Source organism: Trichoderma virens, assembly GCF_000170995.1.
Source record: "Trichoderma virens Gv29-8 chromosome Unknown TRIVIscaffold_6, whole genome shotgun sequence".
In the NCBI taxonomy this organism is placed as follows: Eukaryota; Fungi; Ascomycota; class Sordariomycetes; order Hypocreales; family Hypocreaceae; genus Trichoderma; species Trichoderma virens.
In genome coordinates, this window is record NW_014013743.1 from 3,343,173 (window position 1) to 3,369,356 (window position 26,184).

Sequence of the window (26,184 nt, forward strand, 5' to 3'; positions counted from 1 at the left end):
AAGTCAATTCTGGTTCAGATGAGTCACCAGCATATTGGCCCAAAGCTTTAGCATTCCGACCGTTCAGAGGCAAACCATTCACACCCAGCTGCTATTATTTTATATTGATTCCGCATGGGTGGCCCTGTAGTCTAGCAGGGGGCAGATTATGAGTTTCCCGCCCATGTTGAGTCATCCGGATTACAATATCCTTAACAATTTTACAGAGTTCAAAATAAAAAAATAAATAAAGAAATATATTGGAATTCTATAATCACAATAATAATATAATAGTTGTAGTCTTGGAGAATATAAAATGGCTGCAGGCTAAGCATTGCAGTTTTACAACACTACTGCTAGTATAGCAGCTGCAGTCTTAGAATGGATGGTAGCCGCAGACTGAGCTAGCTAAGGCCTGGGGGTTAGACGCAGCCTTGCCCCAGTTCCAGTTGCGAGGAATATTTGTGCCTGGCTGAAGGTTATTGGCGGCGGGCCAATAGAAGTCATTGTTGCGGAACATCTCGGATACAGTTGTAGCGCAGTTGTTCTTGCCCAGCCCGGTGTACTGGTGAGCAAACATAGTATGATGAAACTTGGCCGAGTAGATCATAGCATGGTTACCATTCCTTTTGCTCCCGTCCGTGAATGATTGCCTAGTTAAAATAATTGGATTCAGCATCGAGTCCATATTAAGACTGGAGCAAAATTGTGAGGATGTAAACTTACCCGTTGTCCCAGGTCTCCAGGTCACCCCAAGAGATATATGCCTGGTTAGGATCCTCCTCTAAGATGATACCGTTACGGAACCATAAGCCGTTTCTGTCCCTGGACAGGACTACACATGCGTATTCCCAGTCCGACTCGTGTCCCGAATCATGACGGAAATAAATATCGTAGCAAACGCGTCTTGTGCCGTCATTGCAGTCGGTAGTAGTCCAGTACGTCGGGAATGAGGTGCCTTGGGTACCTGCGCCCCTCCATTGGCCAGGAGACTGGCAGCCAGAATCCAGATGACTTCCGGCAGGAACACCACAGCCGCTGGCGCCATTTCCATTTGTCTGCTGGCCGTTGATTTCAGCGGCTTGAGGATAGCAAGCGCCGTCTGAAAAGAACCAAATACTAGGGTATAGTTAGCAAGTCTCTTTATAGTTTAAAGTCGATCATTCCCAGAGCATACGGTGCAAGGTCCTTGATGACATAGTCATGATCTTCACGGATTAGATTAGCTAGACTTCGCTTCTTAGTGGATTTCTTTGGGTGAACTTACTGTTTGCCCAATCATTATCGCTGTACTCATGGGCTGCCAACCCCAGCTTTGCAAAGGCGAGAAGAGAAAGTGAAAGTAATTTGGCAGACATTTTGCTGGATTAATCAAGTACGGACTGAGATTTTTACCAGAGCGAGCCGGTTTGGATTAATAGTAAACTAATGATCTTTTGAGTAGATTTCTGTAATATAAATGGGATCTTTGAGACATATTTATATTTTTCCGTAATGGTGTAGTATTTGACATGCCAAAAGGTCCCTAAGATATTGTGAAGTCTCTACACTAGGATGCCATAGCCTCAGGCGATTAGCATCCGAGGATACAGCTGTAAGGCCTAGGCCTTGCAGCAACGCACCGATGAATGCACATTGCGACTTGTAAGCGGACTTGACCGAACTACAAACAGAAGTACCTTCACCGTGGGTGGGCCTATTCCGGAACTAAAATCTTAGACGGACCGAGATGTAGGTAGATGGGCTTTTCATGCTGTGTTGATGTACCATAGCATTCTAGGACCAATGGATTTCCGAATGCTTGACCAATTGGGGCTATATAATTTGTCATTTCTTTTTGCATATAAGCGTAGTCCCAAACTATTGGAAATTGCGCATCGTGATAAGCGCTTAGTAAGATGTCTAAGCCACACAAGAAAGACTATTGGCGCTCTGAAACTAGAATATACAAATTATCACATGTAAAATATAGCAAGTAAAACGCGAATGGAAGATTTAGTTTTATATTCTCCTGGTATCGTAGAATGCTGAAAACTAATATATTATCCAGCTACCAGACAGGCTATTGAACAAGAGATTTCTCAGAAAGGACAATTTATACAAGACATCATACTAAAGTAAATAAAAGGTTATTTTCTTCAAGTAATATAATTACAAGTACCAAGTAAAATAAAAACGTGTAATTCACTGGGTCGTGGCTATTAGGTACGCTTCAGAGCACCCCTGCGTAGTCCTCTGGATATAAACCGCGCCATATGAGGAAGGGTCTATAAAAGTGTGATCAGGGCTATGGGCTGCAGAACTTTGATACCCTTACTTTAGATTTATAGCGCTGACGCGAAGGTGGATAAATTATCGGTACTGCTCCCGAAGTCGGGTGCGAAGCCGACTAGCAGTAACGATAGCAGCGGGGATGCAATTCGTAACCCATTTTTCCTTGGATCATGTATTTATGCTTGACCGCTTCTTCTGTTCTTTTATTAAAGAGGCCAAAAGCGTTAAAAATTTTCGTTTCTTCCATTGTGTTAGCTAAGCCACAAGCTCAGCGTAATGAACAACGGGGGAATTTGACCGGTCAATCTATAAAAATGTATCTGCAATCTTATAAAGCGATGGCGTAAGCATATATTTCAGTAGTCCGAGCAGCCCATATACTCCATGTATATGTTGTATAATAGGTTGTCTGCAGTATACTCCGTCCAGCTCCGTTCATCCTGCATATGTACTTGACATGTTTCGAATATAATATCGTACCTAATATACTAACGTAAATGTATATGCGGAGTACTCCGTATTTATGATGGCGTTGACAGGGAGCTTACTAAAATATCTACTGTAAAAACCGCCCTGAATAAGTTGGTGCATTGCTGTAACTCTCCGCCCTCTTTTAGTTAGCATACGAGTATTTTAAGGTGCAGTTCTATTAGTTTTTAGCCGCGCTCTCCGATCAAGCTTCTACAGTAGGAGAGCCCCGTGAAATACCGAAATTTACAGCTACCTAGCTGGATTAGGCCTAGATTATGACAATCTCGTATTTTTTCTACTAGCCTTTAGTACCTAAAAAGCTTATATGCAATGGTCGGTTGTATTGCATAGTTTCTCGTAGATCGATCCTATGCCAAGCTTCCTTGGCAGTAGATTTGCAATATCGTCACCAGCATTATCCTACTATTGGGTGAGAGTGGCAGATCTCTTCTTTCATCGTCACCCACAAAACCCCCTAAAGGTTCAAGTCTCGCAAATATAGCGGCTAAACTATAATATTTCATTCAAAACTCCTCGGCAATAATAAGTTTTGCAGCTCTAGTTGCATGCACAAGGGTTATTATTATGCATAGAAATGCTGCTAGGCTCAGGGAACTCCGGAAAGAAAAGCGGATACAAATTAGCAACCCCTTCCCTATTTACACAGCCCTGTGCGCCTCGTAAAGCTAAAAGAAGCTTAGAACACCAGCTTGATTATGCTTCATTTGTTTACAGTCTATACGTCTTATTGTTTAAATTGCTCTTGCGGCCGCATATTCAACGCCAGGCTAGGCCAGGCTAGCGTCGTATTCTGATTTCTATACGGAGCATATTACCAAAAATCATCTAATCCGCTTCTTTTAAATTGCCCCTCTGCTAGGATCTCGGACAAACTACAGGCCGACCAACTAATACTTGGTGCTGTGCTCTGTTATACTGTAGCGCCAGCAGGGCAAAAGATGATATGAATAATCGCAATTGCAGTCTGTTACGAACAGGTCGGATATTTTTTCTTTCATAACAGATACTTTAGTAGTATTTTCATCCAAAGCGTAATTGGAAATGGAGACAGGGTTTTGCTTCACCTTGACGCCATCAATTGGAAGATACAATCTTTCCTTCTAGCTTTACGCCGAGGCGCATAGCCAGCTACCCTATCAGTCCCAAATATTTTATATCGGCCATGCCTCCGATCGAGAACTTTTGTTCAGTGCAGGTGACCAGTCATGACTTGTTGCCCACTGTTTCCAACTTGTCATTGGGCATGCAATACCACTCTACATTTTTAATTAGCTCAGAATCTCCCATGCGACAGTGGATAACTCGCCTTGCGAATATCGCCAGCAGTCAAAAGGGGTGCCCCGCCACCGTATCCAGGGTCGCTTGAGTAAGAAAACATGTCTGCGACTTCAATGCCACACTCCCGATCAGGAATTGTCGCGATTATTTAATCATGAGTAATCTGACGATAGGGCGCAGATTCACCCGTGACTTCGCCCCAAATCTTCATCCAATCCGTCCAACTGCAAGTGGTACCTTCAGCCATATATTCTCCTCTCGGTGGCATTTGGTAGACGGCAAAAGTGAAGTTACCCATGTCGCTGACTGGAAACAAATGCGGCACCGGTACGTCTGGATGGGTGCTAAATCTCATCTCAAAGCGCCCATCAGGAAGCTTGGCACTCGTCAGTGGGATATCTTGACATAATGCTCTTCATCTACCGACCTTCTGGAAATAAGAATCAGGAAATAAGTTGAAACTCGTAAAAAAGAAACCCGACTGAATGCACGGCATCTTTGCTGCAAGTTCAGGGTATTTGTCTTTGACGTAAAGGGGGAAAACTCTGGCCTTGGCATCAAGATGATATAATAGTGTAAATCGCCCTTGGCTGTGTTGAGTCGCATGGCTTAGGGTACATAGATACCAAGAAACCGGTTTGGTCTAGCGTTTCGCATGTTGTCGCAACTGCGTCGGCAACATTCTTTCCATGCTGATACTCGATGTCACCGCCTGTTGACGAGGCGAAATGCCTAGTTCATTTGCGCTTTGACGATATTCTGGACGGAAGAATAATTCCCATCTTCCTGGCTCGGGAAATCAGAAACTCCGTTGAGATCAGTTGCAACGACGCCAGGTTAGATATGTGATGCTTTTATAATTAACTCGTCAGGGGAAGCAATAAGGCTGCAATGTAAAAAACACCGCAGTGAGAGAACAGAAACTGAGTAGGAAACTTTTTATGGTAACTGTGAATGAGTCTCGGTACAGTTTGCAGAAAGAGAAAGAAACAATAGCCCCCAATGGAACAGTACCGTCGCTGGTTGTTCCGTTGAGGCATGCTGGCTAATGCAGTTGGCATAGGTTGTAAAGTTCTCCCGTTAGTCTTAACAGCTATTAATAGAACTAGCTGTTTATAAGTATATCATTTCAGAAGTATTACTTTAGTATAGTTATATATAGTCACTGCCTATGTAGTATATCTATAGGGTATACGCAGGAAGTATCTGAAATTGATCCTCACTCTATTTACCACCCAACCTCGCTAAAATTGTCCCCAATCACGCCATAATCGCCCTCCACCCAGATAGATTTGATCTTTAGATGTTTGAACTTCCACAGCCCATCTGTGTCATTGGCTAGCTCGGCGTAGTACAGACTACCCGACATCAGGCTCTTTTGACTGGGCTCCATGCCCTTGCCCTTGACAAAGTGTTGCATCAGCACGGTAGCGGTCAGACTGGCTTCGTTATCCTCTCCCATGTGGACACGCACATTGGTGACCAGGTGCGTCGTGTCGAGCTTGAAGATGAGAGCGAGCCCTGTGGCATGGATCTCAGGTAGGCCATTCATGGTGTGGTCGTTAACCTCGAATACGCCGTCAGGCATAAAACTGGAGTCGAATAGGGCCGTGTCGTTTGTGTCCCAAGCCAAAGCACAGCGATATATAGCGTCCGCCACGCCCTCTCTGCCAGTTATGGGTGGGTTGAGGGCCGCAGGGAGTGAGAAGGGGGATGCCATGATGTAGGTTTTAGGATTGGGGGTTACTAAGAGATCCCCGTTGTGTTTGACTACTTGGTTTGAGGTTGAAGGGTAATGATAGAAGGTTGAAGGTTATTCAAATTCCTTAGGAGGATTAAATCAGCCTTAAATACCCATTCAATGTCTCTAAGCGGCTGCGAGATTACGATGCTGCTATGACTACCGCCTTCTTTCTAGTATGCGAAACAAGTTGTAGGAGAACTGTCGGCCAATCAGAGCCTTCCGCACCCGAATAACAGCTAGTACGAAAATCCAGACTTCTGCTAGTAAGCGAAAGAGGGTTAGCGTACAATTGCAGTGTGTGGCAATATATAGCTGTCCGCCAATCAGAGACTTGTATATCTACTTAAAAGGGGGAGATGGAAGCTCATCAGATCTTTTCGAACTGTGAACAACTCTCACAGTTGAAACAAGCATTACTCCTCCGCAGCATCAGTAACGAACCAAGTATGGCGCCTACTTGCCCAGAAACGGTTCGGGGGAGCAGACCCATGACGAGGTCGAGATTTGGCTGCCGAAATTGCAAGCTCAGAAAAGTCAAGGTGGGTACGAGTACATCTCAGCTGTTAATAGAATGATACGTAGCTGACCCCATTCTGGACTTGTAGTGTGACGAAAGCAAACCACGGTGCAAGCGATGTGCTTCATTTGGGGTAATATGCAACTTCAGACTGGATGTTCTTGACCTGCAGCCCGTCACCCGTGATCCTGCCATGTATGCATTCCAGGTCGTTAGACAAGGGGTGCTTCAACCACCTCCCAGCAGCTCTGTGTGGACAACTGATGGATCAAACTTCTATCAGTTGAACTCAAAATGCCAGGAGTTTGTAACTCGGTATCTAGGAAGAAGTCTCATAACTCCAGATGACCCCAGAATGGTGCAAGTTAATCGCCGCCTCTTGGCCTTAGCCTTCGCTGTAAGTCTTATTAATCAACCGGGTCTTGCCCATACTCAACATATATGAAGCTGGAGTTAATAATAACATGAAATTACTGCAGAATCCTTTCTTGATGCACGCCTCCCTTGCGGTGGCCTTTGCATATGACCGCCACTTGAGCCGCTCGTCAGGCTGCCGTCCTTCGGTAGAAGAGTGTTATCACTGGTCTCAAAGCACAGCACTTTTCAACAGAAGGTTAAATAAGCTAATTGAAACCAAGGATAAGGATCCAATCTGGGGAACAGCAGCTGCGTTGGCCGTGTTGAGTTTTTCGACCCCTGATGCGATTACACCTGAAAAATCGTGGCCTCTAAAACCTTCTGAGCCCACGGACCTGGAATGGTTGCGCATGAACACGAGCAAAATGTCTCTGTGGCGCATAGCTGACCCGCTACGCCCGGACAGCCTTTTCCGTGTTATGGCGACGACTTTCGCGCAAATGAACTCCCCCCTACCAGAGAAAGGCATATGTGATATGTTAATACCCTTGGCTCAAGTGTGTAGTCTTGAAGACTCATCAACGACGGAAAATAACCCGTATTTTAAAGCCGCCCACGCCGTGTCTCAGATCCAACGGCTCCCAAATCGCCAAGTCACCGTAGGGCAAACAGAAGTCTTCACGCGCTCTATCCATGGGCCTTTCAAATCCTTGTTGCAGAGAAAGGACCCCATTGCACTTTTATTGATGTATCTATGGTATCGCAAAGCGGGTCGCAGTATATGGTGGATTGAACTGAGGGCAAGAGTAGAATGTCCTTCTATTTTCTCGTATTTACGGTTATATCACAGAGGATATACCACAGTACATGCATTCCTGCCGGGAGGCGCACTCGCAGCTTGGATAGAAGAAAACCCATGAGCCGGGTCGCAATGTAAAATAAGAAGAAAACTCGAAGGCTTAAATTAAAATCCAATAATTGTTAACCCAGGACTGAAAGTAGCAGCGGACATTAAGCCGCTATTTTACATAAACAATTACGTTTATCCAAGGGTACATAATGGTGTTCAGCTCACTTTTTTATCCCCGCACATGGCAGACTTTCTATTTAAGCTCGTTGAGTTGGTAGAAGTGATTCATGTCACGAGTTTAGCGTAAGACGGACCTGGATATTCTCCGCTTTCGACTGCAAATTGTGAACTGTATTCTGCCTAGTACTGTCAGCCCGTCAGCACGCGCTGCAGTTTGAGGCAAGGACAATTTGTCTTAAACGCTTCCGAGCGGGCTCGGTTTTTAACTGGGTGTTCATGTTAAGTAGTAAAAAATAGCAAATCTTGTCTATGCAGAGCGAGTTCCCTACATATGACCACTTAGGTCGGAATTACAATAGTTTATATTGGCTTGGTGCTGCTGTAGTGGAGATTCATTCTTCTTTTATGAAGCATACGTCGAAGTGTCTCTATATCACGTCCAACACAAATCCGGCAATTCCATTCCACAGCTTTCGCCAATATTGAAGTCATGGCACCTGCCTCAAAGACCAATCGTGGCTACATGACTGCAGCCATCGACTGGCTGGTTGGATGGAGACAGGAACTCCCGCGCGAGTCGTGCAGCTGGTGCGTCGAACCCGTCCGTATCCCGATGCGCGACGGCATCGAACTTAGTGGCGACTTGTATGAGCCGGTCGGGTTACCCAAGGGAATATCACCATCTGGACTACTATTTTTGTTCACGCCATATGGCCGTGGGCTGCTCACCTCATTGTCCTCGGGGCATGCATTTGCCGCTCGAGGCTACTATGTCCTCATCGTTAGTATGCGCGGCACTTTTGGATCTGATGGCCTCTGCACTCCGGGCGAAAATGAGGCAGACGATGCTGCAGACGTCGTTACTTGGATGAGACTCCAGGCGTGGTATCCTGGTCGCTTTGGAACTCTGGGAGCGTCCTTCTGTGGCTGGGCGCAGTGGGCACTGCTGCGTGACCCTCCAAGAGATTGTGTGGCTTCAGCAATCTCAGTAGGCCCTTATGATTTCTGGGACTGGCACTGGGGATCTGGCGCTTTTCGCCTTGAACGTGTGGCATGGTCAAATCTACTGACTCACCAAGAAGATCCTGGCCTTCTTCCCGCCTTGCTGCACCTGCCTTCAATCAAACGTTCTGCCGATACCGCACTTGAGTCTCTCCCTGTGAGAGACAGTATGGCAACTTTACTTGCGCAAGGAGAGTCATCGGCAATAGATGCTGCGATGAAGCCATCTCCAGATGACCCTTACTGGCTGAACAAGAAGCATCATGAGGCTATTGAACGTGTCAGCGTCGACATGCCACTACTGCTCACCAGCGGATGGTACGATACTTTTGCTCAGCAGACTCTGCGGCAGTATCAACGCTTACAACAGCGTGGCTGTCAAGTCGAGCTGATCGTCGGACCTTGGAATCATGGAGAAGCTGGCCAGGCAAAGATTGGTCGAGACGTCTTTCGTTTCATTGAGAGAACCGTCGGAGGCAAGCAGCTAGATTCTGAACCTCCGACACTTCCGCAAGCCCACATCTATATTTCTGGATCCGATGAGTGGAAAACTATGGCAATTTGGCCGCCGAAATCTTCACCGCTTGTCATGTATCTGGATGATGACAAGAGTATATCGGATCAGCCACCGACAAAGACGGCTAGTTCTACATCTTTCACCTTTGACCCAGCAAATCCAACTCCGGCCCTAGGCGGACCATTACTGTTCCCAATCTCAGGTCGCGTTGATGATAGTGCTTATGCCACCCGCACTGATGTACTTGCATTTACTAGCCCTCCAATTGAGGACGATAATGGTTTATTGGTACTGGGTGTACCATCAGTTCAGCTCATGCATTCTTCTGATACTGGCCATGCTGATCTCTGGATCCGGCTGAGCGAGGTCGACTTGAAAGGCGTGTCTCACAACATTACAGAGGAATACCGCGTAATTGATCCTGAGAGGAACCCTGAAACCCCCGTGACGGTTGAATTACGTGATTGTGCACATCGTTTCCTCAAGGGAACCAGAATTCGACTGGTCATTGCTGGTGGCTCATGGCCGATATATGCGAGGAATCTGGGCACTGGAGAAAACAGGATGACGAGTCTAGATATGCGCTCAACAAAACACACAATATTACATGCTTCGGGACAATCACGATTGATCTTGCCTATCCCACTACAAGGGTAACGACCTCGAAACTTTGGCTGAGCATAGAGCAGCCAAAACAATAGCATCTGTAATAAGAAAGAACACGAGAATTCATAGGTACATGGGTAGGAAAGATATCTATGATGCAGCTAACATCTCCAAGTACATCTAATGGCTGAGCTTTAACTATATATAGATGACATGAGCACGCCAGAGGACTTAATATGACTCATGTACATAGTCTTTGTTAATTTAATGCTCACTAGATTGTGCTAGTGCTTTGCACCTGAATCTCAAGCCCGGGTTATTGATGAAATACATGACTTTCGCTGTTTGGAGCTTTACTCGTAGTACTGAGCTTCGGTTTCAAACCCAATGCATGATTCCTAGGACATTGTATACCCTCGAAAATGTCGCCATTAACTAACAACAGTAGATACAAGACCAATGTGCTGGGAGATCGCCAATGGTCCAGCACCATCCTAGATAGCAAAGTACAGCCGACAAGCGTTTCGACCAGAATTAACATGTCGGCCAGTGTCACAAAGAGAATACTCCCTAAGACAACAATCCCGAGCCATTTCTGCAAGACTGATGCGACATTGCAAAACCAGCCGAGAACAACATGCAAGTAAACCCATGTGCCGGGTCTTTTTTCCAGACGGAGTGGTCGCCCGTACAGTGACGGGGTAATTTCATCTAATACCATACCCATGTCACTACAGCCAGGGTTGTAAATTAGTTACTAAATTTTTGCTTACATAAAACACTAAAATTGTTAATAAAATTAACACTAATAATAAGAAGAATATAAAAAATATATTACTATATAAAGTATTTATTGCCATAATTAAATATTTTTTAAAAATATTTTTAAAAAAATCTAATAAAGAAATATATTAAAATACTAAAATTTTAGTATTTTAGTATTTTAGTATTTTAGTATTTTAGTATTTTAGTATTTTAGTATTTTAGTATTTTAGTATTTTAGTATTCGTAAATTATTAACGATTATTAAATAATTAGTGGAGTAATAATAATAAAATTTATATTTTTATATATAAAATATTATAATTTATTTAATGAATTTTTTTATTTATTTTTATACTTAATGTTGATTTTATTATGTAATTTTTTATAAATACTAAAACGAATACTAAAAAATACTAATTTACAACCCTGACTACAGCAGATTTACTCTGAATGGCCTTGGAGGACACAATACAGTATCCCGCTCTTAGCGTAATATATGCAATGCCGAATATTGGTGCCATAACAATCATCCAAAAGAAAAGAATGTAAGTTTCTGGCACGTTAGGGACCTTGATGCTCACGGCAGCCTGCGATACGGCCTGGTAGGTGAGTCGATAGACCTGATAGACGACATTCCCCGTAGCGAGCATGCCAACTACAGTACCGGAAACAGCGGCTGACAAGAGTACTTCTGGCAACACCTCTGATATTATACGGATGTCTAGGGCCCTAACGTTGCTGATGCAGGGTAGAGAAATGGCGAGCTTAGGGCAAAGCGATGGGTTTGATGGCCGATAACCTGGGCAACACTAAGTGGAATAGGTTTAGGGTCGTCTAGAACTACACCGGAATGAGACTAATGGCCGATATGGTAGAGGAGATACTACCCTGTAGCGCTACCATTAGCTTCGTGAGCGGCGCTGCCCTAAAGCAAGTGCCAATGCTGAGCCGCCTAGCTGCATAAGAGCTTAAGATTAATCCTTGGGCCTGCTATAGCCCCAAATGCACCCCCTTTGCGCTGGTTGACCCTATTGGATAGACGCAGACAATGTAAATCGTCACTAATATGCTGCGGCTACTCTGTGGTATATATATATCATTGGTATTAGTAGTTGTAACTTCGGCTACCTGCGTGCTACCTGGCATTGTGATTGCGTCGCTGCCTATAGCGGCTAATTCTCTACCCTGCTGTTTATTGAACAGGGTACATACTTGTAGCTGGGCAGCTATACTCCATACTTGTATCGCACCGCCGGAAGGCCCTGCCCCAGTACCTGCAGACTACATGTATGGTCGTAAAGTTTCCGACCAATGGTGCTGCGGACTACACGGTGAGCGGCTCTGCGGAAGAAACCGAGGGAGGTGATCTGAAAGAACGCATTGCTGTTTACCTAATGAAGTATGTGCTATAATATAATAGTATGTGCTTGGTTGCTTGTTGGCTGAGACACTGAGACAGCGATAAGTAATACTGCAGAAAGAATCCAGTCAACATATGGCCCGAGACAAAAGTTGAAGCTCTTTATTTGAACTGTTGTGATTTTGAGCGCGGGGAAATTTGTGTTACTCCATGTAATCTGTACGTGCTGGACCAGCAGCGGTCAAGAAGTCAAAGTCGGCTCCTTTCTCGGCCTGATTTACACAGCGCTCATATAATCCCCGATATCCGCGTCTAAACTCCCGTTCTTTCCATACTCCTGTCTCTCCGCTCGTCTTTTTTTCCAATTCAACAAGTATCTGCCTTTCGGCAATTCTTTGTGCGATCTCTTCCTCATCAACCTCGAGTTTTAGAAGTCGTTTGCCAATGTCGCATGTAATAATATCCCCGTCCCTCACCACCCCCAAAACCGACGTGGGAATCACTGACTCGGGTGAGATATGAAGCACAATAGTCCCTCCTGCCGTCCCTGACATCCTCCCATCAGAAAGACGCAACATATCTGATACACCCGCTGCCGCCAGTTTCCTCGGTATTGGGATAAGTCCTGCTTCCGGCATACCCGGGTTACCAATTGGTCCAATCCCTTGGAGAACTAGGACGGAATCTTTAGTAACCAAGAGGTTTGGATCATCAATGCGTTTTGCTAGATCAGCAGAATTCTTGAAAACAACGGCAGGACCGGAATGTTGGAGAAGGCGCCGGTCTTTCGATGCGGATGCCTTCATGACTGCTCCTTTTAGCGCGAGATTTCCACGGAGGATAACTAATGATGAGCAGGGGTAGAGAGGGTTTGACAGTGGACGGATAATCTCAGAAGAGAATGGGAAAGTACTGAAGGGTGAGGCATCAAGCACTTCTCCTAAAGTTTTGCCAGTAATTGTCATTGCTGAAAGATGAAGCAAGGGCCGTAAGGTATGCAGTAGGCCGAGCATGCCACCCGCATTATGAAAATCGGTCATATAGTTATCTCCACTAGGCTTTAAATCGATCAGTAGAGGAACCTTCCTTCCTATTTCGTCAAAGGTCTCTAAAGTAATTTCGCCGTGGAGCTTGGGGTGCCTGTTCACGATTGCCATGAGATGCACCACAGCGTTTGTCGAACCTCCAATAGCTTGGAGGACAGTAATAGCGTTGAGAAAGGACTCCTTCGAGAGCATTTCTTGCGGAGTGCGCCTGGAGACTGCAGCTGCTACTGCGTTTGCTCCCGTCTCTTCCGCGATCCTGAGGCGAGTTGATGACACTGCTGGTGCTGAAGCACCGCGAAGTGGCATGAAGCCCAGCGCCGCTGTGATACAGGCCATCGTGCTTGCTGTTCCCATTACACCACAAGTTCCAGCCTGTAAATTGTCAGTGAATTCATGTGGCTTGCCTCAGTCCAATACTTACAGTTGGTGCTAATTCTTCGTTGAGCATGCTAATATCTTCCATATCAATGGTGCCAGCTCTGTAAGCAGCCCAATTGTTCCGGCAATCAGTGCACGCCCCAAGACGCTTGCCTTTGTAACTCCCCGGCATCATAGGTCCGGTCACCAAAGGTAAAACTGGCTTGTTTGCTGATATCCCACCCATTAACTGAGCAGGGACTGTCTTGTCACAGCCTGAATATGTCAGAATGCAATTAAAAAAAAGTGGTTGAAACCGCTATAAGACCCGACCAAACATACCTCCAATCATAATACAGGCATCTAATGGCTGCGCTTTAATCATTTCCTCAGTATCCATACTCATGAGATTTCTGAGAAACATGCTGGTGGGAGAAGAGAATGACTCGTGTACAGAAATAGTGGGAAAGTCTACAGCAAGACCGCCATTGAGCTGGACACCTCGTTTGACTGCCTCAATGAGTTGTGGGACGTTTGCATGACACGGATTGAGAGCAGAGTAGGTGTTGATAATGCCAATAATGGGCCTAGAAAGGGCATCTTCACTATATCCGAGTGCCTTGATGAAGACCTTGCGTAGGAAAAGTGAAAAATGGGCGTCGCCGTAAGATGTCAGCCCCTGACGGAGACCCGAGGCAGAATCAATAGGTTTCGATAGATCATAATCGTCACCGAGCGATAATTTTTCTGCTTTGTTCGAAAATTGAGCCATATTGAAAAGGATGAGATAACATTTGCGGCGAATGCGAAGATGAATAGATATGTGGGGTATTTAAGATCAACCCCAGAAGTTTAGAAAAAGCAAAGCGGAGGTTCCGCGATCCGGGCGGGAACTCCGCCAAAAGTGAGTAGATAAATAGAGTCAAAAAAGCGAAAAGTGAGTTGAAGAGGCTCATTCGTATTCTTTGCCATTACATAATATTGCCCTTCTTCTTGTTCACAATTATACCTCTCAAATCAGTGGAGCGGGCAAATATGTTGAGTCTTGAAGGCAAAATCGTTCTCATCACAGGCCTTGGTCAAAGTCAGCCTGGCGGCTGGGGAATTGGCGCTGCTACAGCGGTTCTTTTCGCTCGACAAGGAGCCAGAATATTTGGTGGCAACCGCACTCTATCGTCAACCATCTCGACAAAGAAAGCAATTGAAGAAGAAGGTGGAGTTTGCGACATAGTAGAGACGGACGTCGCCTCATCGGAGTCCGTTAAGAGACTAGTCGATGCTTGTATGGCAAAGCATGGCCGAATCGACATCCTCGTCAACAACGTTGGTCGTTCTGAACCAGGATGTCCAGCGACCATGTCTGAGGAAGTATGGGACTCCCAGGTTGATATAAATCTGAAAAGTGTCTTCCTAACTTGCCATCATGTCTTACCGATCATGGAGAAGCAAGGGGCAGGGGCGGTAGTCAGCATTGCAAGCATTGCTGGGCTGCGATATATTGGAAAACCTCAAGTAGGGTACTCAGCGACAAAAGCTGCAGTGATTCAGTTTATGAAGGCAACTGCAGTCATTTATGCGCCCAAAGGAGTGAGGTTGAACACAGTCGTGCCTGGGCTAATGGATACCCCTTACACCAAGAACCTAGTCGGGAGGTTTTCGAAGGACGGCGAGCATGAGGAATACATGAAGATGAGGAATGCACAGGTTCCGACTGGGAAGATGGGAGACGCTTGGGATGTTGCGAACGCAGCTCTGTTTCTGGTGTCGGATGAGGCAAAATACATTGTGGGACAGGAGATTGTTGTAGATGGGGGAATCACGTCTTCCACAGGGAGAACGTGATTAGTTCATAATGTATCTCCCACTCGTTTGTAGAAATAATGCCAACATGCCGCAGAATAACTTCTCGGAAGATGCAGAACTTCTAGCCGTATAGGCGTCCCGACAGCCTAACATCCATATTCCTTTCTCTCTGCTCCTTTAATCATCGCTTTCCTAGATAGGTAGAATTAAACCATCACCAAAGTTGCCTGTAGGCAAGTGGTTGTTCCATGTTTCCCAAGTACACGGGCTGCTCCGTCTCTGGGACGGAAGGTCCTTCCGCTATTTGAGGGAGCTACCCAATCCCGATCGGCGACACCGTTATGACCGACTTGAACTCCACAAAAGTCCCTCTTCCCAAAATCAATGAATCCAACAACCGCACACAACCTTCCGGCAGGAAAATTGTCTATTTAAACAGTATTTGAAAGCAGTTTCAGATCTCAAGTTGTGATAGCCGCTAACTTTCTGTTTCTATTGTTCCACATCAACCCCGTGCTCAGTGAGTCACTTACTGCATCGCCTACAACCTCGAGCCAACAATCAATTCATCAGCATGGATGTTTCTCAGAACGAACCCAAGTACATTAAAGTCACTGCATCGAAAGCCCAATCGCTAGTGGAGGGTATCCTGACAGGAAATGGCGTATCGAAAGAAAACGCGATAATCATTGCAAAGTGTCTTGTGCTAGCTGATTTACGTGGCGTGGATACTCATGGCATAAATCGAATCCCATCATACATGGCTCGAGTCCGCCAAGGCGTTCTTGACCCAAAGGCGACACCCTCATTGACTACGATAACACCTGTTGTTGCTCAAGTGAGTAGCCGAACCCCTCGCCTTGAATGCTGGAGAGCTGACAGTGTTGCAAGGTCGACGGACGAAATGGATTTGGGTTCCTGGCCGCCCACCAGGGCATGGCATGCGCGATTGAGATGGCAAAAGAATTCGGTATCGGCATGGTATCCGTCAAGCACTCAAATCATTTTGGCATGTCTGCATGGGTTGTACAACAAGCCCTCGACGCAGGAATGATGAGTTTGGTCTTTACCAACTCGTCGCCTGCTCTTCCGGTGTGGGGAGGGAAGTCCAAGCTTATGGGAGTCTCACCAATTGCTTGTGGAGCCCCAGGAGGCAAAAAGCCGCCGTTCATCTTGGATATGGCTCCATCAATTGCGGCGCGGGGCAAAATCTACAAGGCCAAACGACGAGACGAAAAGATCCCACTGGATTGGGCTCTGGACAGCGAAGGGAAGCCAACAGACGACCCTGAAAAGGCACTGGAGGGCGTAATGTTACCAATGGGAGGCCCCAAGGGGTCGGCTCTCGCAGTAATGATGGATGTTTTCTCGGGCGTCTTGTCTGGGTCTGCCTTCGCCGGACATGTGACAAATCCCTACGACCCCTCAAAACCAGCAGATGTCGGGCACTTTCTCATCGCGATCAAACCAGACCTGTTCATGAGCTTGGATGACTTCAAAGAACGAATGGATTACTTGTACCAACGCGTAGTTGGCTCAGAGAAGATGCATGGTGTCGATCGGATTTACTTTCCAGGTGAGATTGAGCAGTTGAGACATGAAGAGAGGCTGCGGGATGGAATACCACTTGTGGACGCCGAGATTGTAGCGCTGAATGCTGAAGCCGAGCGCGTTGGCGTTGCACTGATTTGAGGACACGAGAAGACATGATGTCGCTTATATAATTGATACGAAAATCAGATGTAACTTTCAGGACATTGCGGCCTTTAACTGCAACTGGTTTGGGTTTTCGTGCTGGAATTTAGTGACCGCGAGCCTGGTGACATCGGGATCTAGAGCCTGTTAAGTTTGACAATGTGCTAGATTTACCAGTAGCCTACATAGCAGCATTCCGATCCTTCTTCCAAACTATGAATGCCCAGGCACCGAGAGGGAACATTACGGCTGAGTATGATGCATCAATCATCAAATTGTCTAGGCTAGTAATGTTTATACTCTTTTCTCGACTTGAACTCTATTCTCTCTCTCTCCGTTCTGATTTCTCTCCTCTTGCTCTGACGGCGGCGCCACCAGTCCTTTCAGCAGTGCATTCCCAATCCCTTGACACATATATTCATCCTCACTATCAACTTCAAAATCGAACCGAAACAAATCTTCCTTATACGGGAACATATATGTACTCGTCACCCTACAGTTTGTTAGCACTGCCTCCGCCATCACCCTCCAGTAATCAGATATACCTATGATGTTCCTTGCTGGCCTGATACTCTGCCAGGGCTTCACGATTGCGATGGTAACTTAGAAGCGCAAACTCAAATCCTTTACTCCTTTCGATGGGATCCGTAATTGAGGGTCCCCCGACTATCAAGCGACCGTCTAGGACGCAGGGTAAGGTCTTGAGGGTTTTTAATTCGGAGACGAATTTGGACTTGTGCGCCGAGGAGACATCTGGACGGAACTTAAAGAGAACTGCAGATACATGATCATCAACACAAAGCCAAGTTTAAGAGTTATTAAACTGCAGGTGTATACAAACCAATGTGAATAACAGTCATTCTGAAATGGCGAAGTTTGGAAGGGATGTGACGCGAGGAGGGAAGGTGTTCCGATAAGAAGTTATCACTGCAGGTTACCAGAATAGAAAGAGGCTTTGTACCGTAGCTTTAGGTCATTACATCGTGCAATGTTTTCGAACCAGTCGACTAATTATGTATGTACCTATTACCTACGTTGACCTACGAAGGCGGACGACTCCGTCTGCAGAGTACCCTGTAGATTTAGCGACCAGCCCACTATAATGCCCTGTCACTATAGCATATCCATACGCTATAAGCCCTAAAAGTGACGGAGGCGCCCACGGCTCGCTTAGTCAGCGGACGGAAAGCCGTCGGCCATTCCGTCTTTCGGCCCTCAAGCCAATCGGAGCTCCCGCAAGACGTTGGGAAGTGGAGAAACAATCCAATCTTCAACATACAGGAACCCTCCGATCTCCTTGGTCTTACTTCGGTTCTCCGTCTTCATTCTTTCTCTTGTTCCGTCTTCTCATGTCAGACTTTCGATATAGCGAGCAAGCGCAAATTCCGTTGAATGATGGTTATATCGCCTGGCCCATCTCCCGCGCTTACGGCGGCGAATCCTGCCAATCCCGCCCATAACACTCCACAGCGCAGAACCCGAAGGACTCTCCGCATTCGAGTGGCCTGTTTGCGGTGTCAGCGTCGAAAAATACGGGTACAGTCGTTTCTTCCTTCTGATCCTGCTATCAGCCCGGTGATTCAAGCTGACTTGGGTGTAATTAGTGCGACGGAGCTGTCCCTTCATGTGGGTCTTGCTCAAAGACAGGTGTTGAATGTATCGATGGAGGAAAGTTTGATGGCATTGAGTCACCACGGGCGTAAGTTCTCGTATTCGTAAGTATCTGCGCTATCAGATCAAGTTTGACATGCCTATTCAGATACATTTTGAGTCTGGAACGTCAGGTCCAATGGCTTAGGTCTATCGTTCGGGCCAATTGCCCAGATATTGATTTGGAGCAATGGCGGCCGGTTATGGATGAATCTGGTCAGGACAATTCAGCGACTGAACGCGAAAGTTCCCAAGTCGGCCTGTCACTTGTTAATCTGAATCCAACACCAGGGAGTGGCAGCGGTCCTGCACCTTCTGATCCGTCTGCGTCAAGTCAGAATGTGCAATCGAAACATGACATCCCAACGATTCAGCACGAGCAGGACACCGGGCTTGCACATGAGATTGGCCTTGTCTCCTCATGTGCCGGGACAGATCCCAAGTATATCGGCCCTTCAAGCGGCTACTTTTTTGCAAAGTTAGTCCTCGCATGTGCGCAACGAGGCCAACGAGATCCACCACCGAAAGAGCTTCAGCAAAACGCAAAAAATCGTATCGCTGGTCTACTCCCAAAAGGAGGGTTATCAATCCCTCCTACACCATTGCCACCAGACATGGACTATGCTGTTAAGATATCGGAAGCATATTTTGAAACGATCCATCCCCAGTATCCTTTCCTTCATCAGCCGTCCCACATGAGACTTATTGAGCACGTCTATGTTGAACCAGAGCCCAATCCAATGGCCGCATTCCAAGTTTATCTCGTCTTGGGCATTGGAGCAACAGTCCTCTCCCGACGCCTGAAGATCCCCCTCTCTGGCGAAGGTTTCTGTGCAAGTGCAATGAAATATTTCGATAAGTTGTGTATCCAAAATTCTCTCAAAGGTCTACAAAGTCTCCTTTTGCTGCTTGTATACGCACTACATAGTCCTTCTATGGGCCTCAATGTGTGGTATCTCAATTATCAGTGTATAGCAGCGTTGCTAGATCTGGGGCTGCAACGAGATGTGAGATCTGGGAAGACAATGTCAGTGCTTGACCAAGAACTGAGAACGCGAGTCTTTTGGGTCATCTATAGCCTTGATAGGTCCGTTGCGACAATGATGGGCCGGCCGATTGGATTAAGAGATGAAGCCTGCGAGTTGCGAGTAAGTCATATCTTCAGACTGTGATGTATAATTTCTGACGTTCAAAGCTGCCTACAGATGTAGAAGACAGCAAACTGACGGTAATGGGTATTCATCCTCGGCTTGAAAACGAACAACCAACACAGATGAGCAGCGCGATCCATCTCTTCAAGCTTGCACAGCTAAATTCCGAAATCAAATATGTTCTCCACAGCATTTCTCATGAGGTGCCCCCGTATGCCTACCCAAGCATTCCCGATGTGCTCCAGTGGCAAAGAGGAATCATAGCGAGACTTCAAGAATGGCAAACCCAAATACCCCAATTTACCGGCGAGCGGGTATATATGACCCATCTCTGCGAGATCAAGTATCACGGCATCATGATGCTTCTTTTACGTCCCAGCCCAGCAATTCCGAATCCATCAGTCAATTCACTCAAGTCTTGCTACGAGAGCGCCGTTGCAAGTATACGACTATATAACCAGCTTTATAAGAGGGATCTCTTGGTTTATAGTTGGGCGACCGTTCATTCTGTTTTCCTGAGCACAATCACCATGCTTCATTGCATCTGGACCGTACCCGAGGTATCTGCGCAGATCAAGCTAGAAATCTTAATGGCAGATTTGAAAGCAGGTTCGAATGTGCTTAGTGCGACAGGCGAACACTGGTCAGAGGCAAAGCGCACAAGGGACATTTTAGACGAGCTCTCAGGCACTACAATCCGCTGGATCATAGAATCTAGAGCACGCAATTTGGAAACCGGAACTCGAAGTGGGATTGGCGCGAATGTCGTTGGATCCTCTAATGATAACAGTAGTTTGAGAAAAGCTCAACCTACGACTCTATCAATGCAACAAAACGAAAATTCCACACTGTGGAACGATGGAGAGCGCCAGCAAATCAGCTTCAATCAGTCGCAATCACTTGACCTGAACGCTGACGGCCAATCCTTCGAGCCCGGCTTTTATAATTCCCTGTTCGGTTCTGATACTCTCACCGATCAAATTGACTTTACTGACCCCGCTGCTGTCAATGCTATCATGCACGGCGTCTTCACGGACTTCCAACCCATCTTTGACTTTGGACAAGATTTTGGAATGGACCAGATTATTGGTGGTCAGCTTTGACATTATACGCCTAACAAATGAAGTTCATTTCCTTATGCATCGTTACAAGTCCGAATGAGATCTTCCTAACCAACCTGAATAATGCTAATCAATACTCAAAACTATACCCGACTCACTCTCGGTACTGCAAAAGGCATTGTTTGTCGGTCTGCCCCAGGTCAGATTCGTCGTACCCTTCCTTTCGCTTCTCGCGATCTATGCAAACAGTTCGCCAGTACTTTTATGTATATAAACAACACACAAAGTTGAATGTGCAACAAACAAATTGCCTTCATCATCCGTGGTTATTCCATCGGGTCCTCCAAGCCAGTAGTAGTTGGACAAGCGCCCAGTCCTCTGCACTGAAGAGTCTGGATAAAGAGGAACGTGCCATATGCTGTTGTCGTGAGTGATTGCCACAACAGAGTTGTCTCGTCCTTATTGAGAACTAGAAGGTTTGCTAAATGGCAATTGCGCAACAAAATTTCCATACGTCCATCTTGATAGAGGGGATAAACGCGACGGGTCGGGTCTTGCAGACTCGTCATTCCCTGATCGGTAAAGAGGATATATCCATTAATGTCAACAACGACATCATTAGGACTACCCACCTGGGTTAATTAGCGGCGTATTATAAATTCTGAAGGGACGTTTTGTAAGGCATGCAGCCTAGCTTGTCGGACATTCAAACCTGGCTTGTCGGACATTCAAACCTGGCTTGTCGGACATTCAAACCTGGCTTGTCGGACATTCAACCTAGCTTGTCTGACTTGGTTTGTCGGACATTCAAACATCGGGGTTCTAGTTGAGGATCACCTTAAAACTTAGGCTCCTTTTTGATAGGTGGCACCCCTGATCAAAGTTTAGAGGGCACCTTCGAACAGAGCTACTAGTAGGGCTTTGAGAGAACCAAAAGAGGCCAACTATAAATATAAACCCGGTGGATTAGTTGGGTAATACAGCACAGCATTCAAATAACCGTCTCCGGTCTTGAAATTGGACTTGCCAATCTGTCTTAGCGAGTGGCGAGACACCTCAAAAGGGTAAATGGACCTCCGGAGACGGGCTGATTGTCTGACCGTATAACTGCGGTATTTAAACTGCGGTAATAAAATTGCTGTGATTAAGAATAATAAACACTCTATGAGACATGCTTGGACATATGCATATTCGAGTGTATTTAAAAACCTTGCTCATGGAATCGTGGTCACGGTCTGAGCTACCACTTGTCTGCAATTTGAAATTACTACTTGTATACTGAACCAACCAATTGTGAATAACGAAGGCAACTAAATAATTGATATTCGAATTAGCAGTATTTCCTTCTCGCTCGACTAAATAATATACCGAACACCTATTCTTAAGATATGCCGGCCTCATTGATGGACAAGCTTATGCTTCTGCCTGCACTCGGTCTGGTGACTATTATAGGATGTTATGCTGCAATGACTGGTGCCTTTAGAGAGCACCGTGGAATCCCTTATAGGGGTCACATAATCAGTGCAATAATCAGAACCACTTTTTGGACGTTGACACCGGGGCAAATACAGTAAATCCCCTTTCTCCGATACCGCAAGTTTGAGCAAGAATGACTACTAATGTGTTGTGGAATAGAATGATTACGGCGCCATTTATCGATACCTACAAGAGTTGGTCCGCAAAACATAAGCTAGCCCCAATGATAGACAACATACCAAACACAAGCATTCAAGGTTTCTGGGTTGGAAACAAAGACTCGGCGAAATATGTCATGTTGTACCTCCATGGAGGTGGGTTTGTATACCCTGGAATGGTCAATCATATCGACATGATCCAACTATTTGTAGAATGGTCCGGTGGCGATTTGGCAGTATTCTGCCCTTGCTACACTCTTGCTCCAGATGAAGTATATCCAACTCAGATAGGACAGGCGGTGGAATCCCTTCGCTATGTGCTTTCACTACCGAGCCGCTTACCAGAAACAACTCTCATCGGAGGAGACTCTGCAGGAGGAAATCTCGTTTTCGCAGTTCTGAGTCATATTTCCGGCCATCCACATCCCCAGACCAGCATCGTTAAGCCACTTGAGTCGGCCAGACCCTTGAAAGGCGCCATCTTGATCGCACCGTGGGTTTCGTCCGACGGAACGAAATTCGAATCCTTTCACCAATTTCGTAATGTTGATGTTGTCACTACAGCATCCGCGAACGGTTTCATTGAAATTTACAAGGGAGAGAGGAAGAACATCGTTGATGATGAGTTTACTGTCCCAGAGCTTGCCCCTGGTAATTGGTGGTCTGAACTGAAGACATCAAATCTCATTATCACAGTAGGAGAGTTCGAAAGTCTCAAAGATCCAGTCATCGCCATGGTGGAGAGACTGAAGGAAAGTGCTAAGGGTGTCGATGTGAAGTTGGTTATTGGGAAAAACGAGATCCATGTTGCACCTCTGTTCCCAAAGCCGGTACGATATCAAGACCAAATGGGAGATGATTGTCAAGAGGCTGCATTAAGAAATTGGATCAAAGATAAACTCTAGCCGTGCAGTATTATTATGAGACATAGATTCCATATTGAGTACTTAATTGAGAAGGATTATGACGATACCCTGTTGCTAGGTTACAAAGCCTACTGGTTCTTTATCATTGTAATTCCTTTATTTGTCTCTGGAATGAGATGAGATCCTATGAAATACGTTACAATCCTAAACATCCACTTGTAGTTATTTATGAAGTAGTGGGACGCCTTAACATTACTTGATTCGAGCTGAAAGGTTTCTCGCCCCTACCCAGCAGCTCTGCTGAACGTAGTCACAAAGCTTAAAGCACAGTACTAGCGACAAGAACCCAAAGTCGCGGAGATTGTCTAGGACATGCTGGCCAAAAATGTTCGGATGGCCAAAGCACGGCCAGGCAACATCAGTTATATCTGTCAGGGAAGAAGTACGACAGGCTGCTTCGGCCTGAATTCAGCTATATAGGCGGCAAGAACTGCAGCTGATATGGTGCATTGTAGGAGATGGAGCGAGAGGATTGAGACACGACTGACCCAGAGATTCACTACGGCCTCATCGCTCCCAGCAACACTGTTATCAAACATGCCTCTGACCGGGCTGAGGTAATACAGCGCCTAGGAGACTACTTATGCATTGAGACAGAGGCGGCTGGCCCCATGAATAATTTTCCTTGTCTAGTGGTCTGCGACTATGCTGATTTGCATAAGAACGACTGTGTAGGCGCTTCAGATCAAACATGATTGGATCCGCCTTCCGGGGCCGGTGGAAAGCATCATGAACCCACTCTCGTAGTAGTCTGGCGGTCTGCCTGCGCTGTGATAGTCTATGAATCAATGTCTTTGGTAATTACTCCGTATCCAGGCTTTAATTACGGAGTAGTATCGTAGGTATTATACTCGTACATCATGTGCGCGGCTCCGCACATCGGCGGCGCTGATTCCTTTATCCGAGCACTGCATTCTGGAGTGCTGCGTGCAAGGCGGACCAACACTTCTAAACACCAACTCCAATGTCTATACTAAACTTCATCAGCTGTAAGTAATAATAATGCCGCCTCCATCCTCAGCCGCGCGGCTCGTACCGCCGGGCATGAATGGACGCCTCTGGATGCAAATGAAGGATGCATTCAATGACGACCCAAAAGCGCGCCTGCACGCCTGCGTCCGCGACAACGACATGTCGGCACTGCGAAACCTCGTCCCTCTCTGCGGCACTGTTGACCTAGAGCTCAATTACTGCGACCCGGACTTTGGCTCTGCTCTTCAAGTCGCCGTACTGTGCGATAACATGACAGCGGCAGGCATTCTTCTTGATGCCGGCGCTAACCCTTGGGCTTCTAATGGTTTCACTGAGCCGCAAACTTCGGCCATAGAAACGGCTATTCAGACAGGCAACCGCGACATGTTCACTCGTATGTGCGAAAAAACGGTCTTGGGAGACAGCAAAATTCCGCAACAGGTTCACCGTGCTCTTCTAAACCGAACAACTATCCATGGTCAGACTGCCATGGTCGAGGACGTTCTGGGTTGGGCTGACGGCTGGTCGGAAGCTGTCTTGGAGAATGCTCTTGGGGACGCCGTGTCAGGATGGCACGTCGAAGTGGTTCGGCTTCTTTTGGCCCGTTTCAGATACTCGCCGCTATGCATCAACTTGTCTCTCTGCCGTGCAGCCGACTTCAAGTCGGACCTGCTCAGCCTTCCTCGTGCTGAGTGCAACGGCCTGGACTACGTGAACCAGCAAGAGCTCATCGGTTGCCTTATTGGTGCAGGGGCCGACCCAAACAGCAATGCTGAAGGGCTGAATATCGTCATTGAAGCGGCAACGTGGGCTGACTTGGTGGGAGCTCTCAAGGCGCTTCTCGATAAGGGCGCTGATCCCAACGGACGCGGCCCTGCTGGAGAAACCGCCCTTCACCATCTGGGGTCGCCGGTGCATGTTAAAAAGGGTCCCAAGCGCTGCTTGCACGAAACAGGTATTCGCTTGTTATTGCAACACGGTGCGTCCGTCACGATTCAGGATGAGTTGGGCAACACACCGCTGCACTTCGCTGCCTTTGGATCTAATATGCACATTTTCTCGCTCTACACCACCGGCCTGCCAGTTGATAGCCCACATAACGACGCATTGAAATCAATCAAAAACAATAGCGGGGAGACGCTTCTTCACTGGGCCGCTGCGGGCAAGAAGATCGACATATTACGCTTTCTATTATTGTCCGGTGCGGACGTCAACGCCGCCAATGACAATGGCTGGACGCCATTAATGTGTGCTGTAGCCCCGTCAACCGCGACCGAGACTTCTGTGCCAAGTTATTATAAAGCACTGCAGGCGGTAAGAATTATCCTGGACCATGGAGCTGATCCCCTTGCATGCACAGCCGAGGGCTGGACACCGCTGCACTGCTTGTCGCTTTACCTGGACGATGGCGATGGCAATAACAACGAGTTGGCAGATCTTGCCAAGGAATTCATCACAAGGGGTATACCCGTTGATGCTCGAGCTACCATGTTGGCTGTTTCCACAAACTCTGGTCGCAAATCACTCCGTGTGCCCAACCGAGAGGTCGGCATCTGGGGCTCTCGCGTCGTTGAGCATCTCCAACCCAACAGTAACAAGTCGCCTGCGACGACCAAAGATAGAACGCCGCTACACTGGGCCATGTTTCATGGCGCTGCCGGTTTGGCAAGGGTTCTGTTGGCCAATGGAGCGGACGTGAATGCTGTTGATGAGAGGAATTGCCGGCCAGCTGATCTGATAAACACCTCGCCACTGCTACAGACGCACCCAGATATACGCGCGAGATTGACACGCATTTTGGTTGATGCTACAAATTCTAGCGTAGAGTACTCACAAAAGCAACAGCAGGCCACATAAAAAAAGAAACAGATGCCGTTGAGATCAAAACAATTATCACATCATGACGTTGTGCAGCTTCTATATGTCTAAGCTACAGATTGCCTCAGTGCGAGTTCATCGTTACGCGTT

At 46.6% G+C, this 26,184-nt stretch overlaps 11 protein-coding genes across 11 annotated transcripts; 7 read left to right on the forward strand and 4 right to left on the reverse strand.

The window, feature by feature from the left end:
• Nucleotides 1-355: 355 nt before the first annotated feature.
• Nucleotides 356-1,337, reverse strand: TRIVIDRAFT_201395 (uncharacterized protein; the record flags this gene model as incomplete). Its single annotated transcript, XM_014101866.1, has 4 exons — nt 356-632; nt 706-1,098; nt 1,157-1,187; nt 1,247-1,337. 4 exons carry the CDS (start codon nt 1,335-1,337, stop codon nt 356-358), a joined length of 792 nt encoding a protein of 263 aa, XP_013957341.1.
• Nucleotides 1,338-5,251: 3,914 nt separating this feature from the next.
• TRIVIDRAFT_60050 (uncharacterized protein) lies at nt 5,252-5,743 on the reverse strand (the record flags this gene model as incomplete). The annotated part of the gene is made up of 1 exon (XM_014101867.1): nt 5,252-5,743. One exon carries the CDS (start codon nt 5,741-5,743, stop codon nt 5,252-5,254), a length of 492 nt encoding a protein of 163 aa, XP_013957342.1.
• Nucleotides 5,744-6,213: 470 nt separating this feature from the next.
• Nucleotides 6,214-7,561, forward strand: TRIVIDRAFT_150995 (uncharacterized protein; the record flags this gene model as incomplete). Its single annotated transcript, XM_014101868.1, has 3 exons — nt 6,214-6,306; nt 6,373-6,681; nt 6,764-7,561. The coding sequence occupies 3 exons, from the start codon at nt 6,214-6,216 to the stop codon at nt 7,559-7,561; spliced, it is 1,200 nt and encodes a 399-aa protein (XP_013957343.1).
• Nucleotides 7,562-8,194: 633 nt separating this feature from the next.
• TRIVIDRAFT_29618 (uncharacterized protein) lies at nt 8,195-9,847 on the forward strand (the record flags this gene model as incomplete). The annotated part of the gene is made up of 1 exon (XM_014101869.1): nt 8,195-9,847. The coding sequence occupies one exon, from the start codon at nt 8,195-8,197 to the stop codon at nt 9,845-9,847; it is 1,653 nt and encodes a 550-aa protein (XP_013957344.1).
• A 2,277-nt stretch (nt 9,848-12,124) lies between these two features.
• TRIVIDRAFT_29098 (uncharacterized protein) lies at nt 12,125-14,096 on the reverse strand (the record flags this gene model as incomplete). Its single annotated transcript, XM_014101870.1, has 3 exons — nt 12,125-13,339; nt 13,389-13,600; nt 13,667-14,096. 3 exons carry the CDS (start codon nt 14,094-14,096, stop codon nt 12,125-12,127), a joined length of 1,857 nt encoding a protein of 618 aa, XP_013957345.1.
• Nucleotides 14,097-14,359: 263 nt separating this feature from the next.
• TRIVIDRAFT_29679 (uncharacterized protein) lies at nt 14,360-15,166 on the forward strand (the record flags this gene model as incomplete). The annotated part of the gene is made up of 1 exon (XM_014101871.1): nt 14,360-15,166. One exon carries the CDS (start codon nt 14,360-14,362, stop codon nt 15,164-15,166), a length of 807 nt encoding a protein of 268 aa, XP_013957346.1.
• A 535-nt stretch (nt 15,167-15,701) lies between these two features.
• Nucleotides 15,702-16,819, forward strand: TRIVIDRAFT_28960 (uncharacterized protein; the record flags this gene model as incomplete). The annotated part of the gene is made up of 2 exons (XM_014101872.1): nt 15,702-15,965; nt 16,019-16,819. 2 exons carry the CDS (start codon nt 15,702-15,704, stop codon nt 16,817-16,819), a joined length of 1,065 nt encoding a protein of 354 aa, XP_013957347.1.
• A 297-nt stretch (nt 16,820-17,116) lies between these two features.
• On the reverse strand, nt 17,117-17,597 carry TRIVIDRAFT_150984 (uncharacterized protein; the record flags this gene model as incomplete). The annotated part of the gene is made up of 2 exons (XM_014101873.1): nt 17,117-17,315; nt 17,368-17,597. Coding segments are annotated over 2 exons (429 nt in total), but the record flags the coding sequence as incomplete, so codon positions are not given.
• Nucleotides 17,598-18,304: 707 nt separating this feature from the next.
• TRIVIDRAFT_133360 (uncharacterized protein) lies at nt 18,305-20,366 on the forward strand (the record flags this gene model as incomplete). Its single annotated transcript, XM_014101874.1, has 4 exons — nt 18,305-18,358; nt 18,427-18,494; nt 18,564-19,640; nt 19,754-20,366. Coding segments are annotated over 4 exons (1,812 nt in total), but the record flags the coding sequence as incomplete, so codon positions are not given.
• Nucleotides 20,367-22,072: 1,706 nt separating this feature from the next.
• TRIVIDRAFT_60044 (uncharacterized protein) lies at nt 22,073-23,223 on the forward strand (the record flags this gene model as incomplete). Its single annotated transcript, XM_014101875.1, has 2 exons — nt 22,073-22,254; nt 22,320-23,223. The coding sequence occupies 2 exons, from the start codon at nt 22,073-22,075 to the stop codon at nt 23,221-23,223; spliced, it is 1,086 nt and encodes a 361-aa protein (XP_013957350.1).
• Nucleotides 23,224-23,781: 558 nt separating this feature from the next.
• TRIVIDRAFT_201403 (ankyrin domain protein) lies at nt 23,782-26,073 on the forward strand (the record flags this gene model as incomplete). Its single annotated transcript, XM_014101876.1, has 3 exons — nt 23,782-23,801; nt 24,232-24,233; nt 24,266-26,073. The coding sequence occupies 3 exons, from the start codon at nt 23,782-23,784 to the stop codon at nt 26,071-26,073; spliced, it is 1,830 nt and encodes a 609-aa protein (XP_013957351.1).
• Between the last annotated feature and the right edge of the window lie 111 nt (nt 26,074-26,184).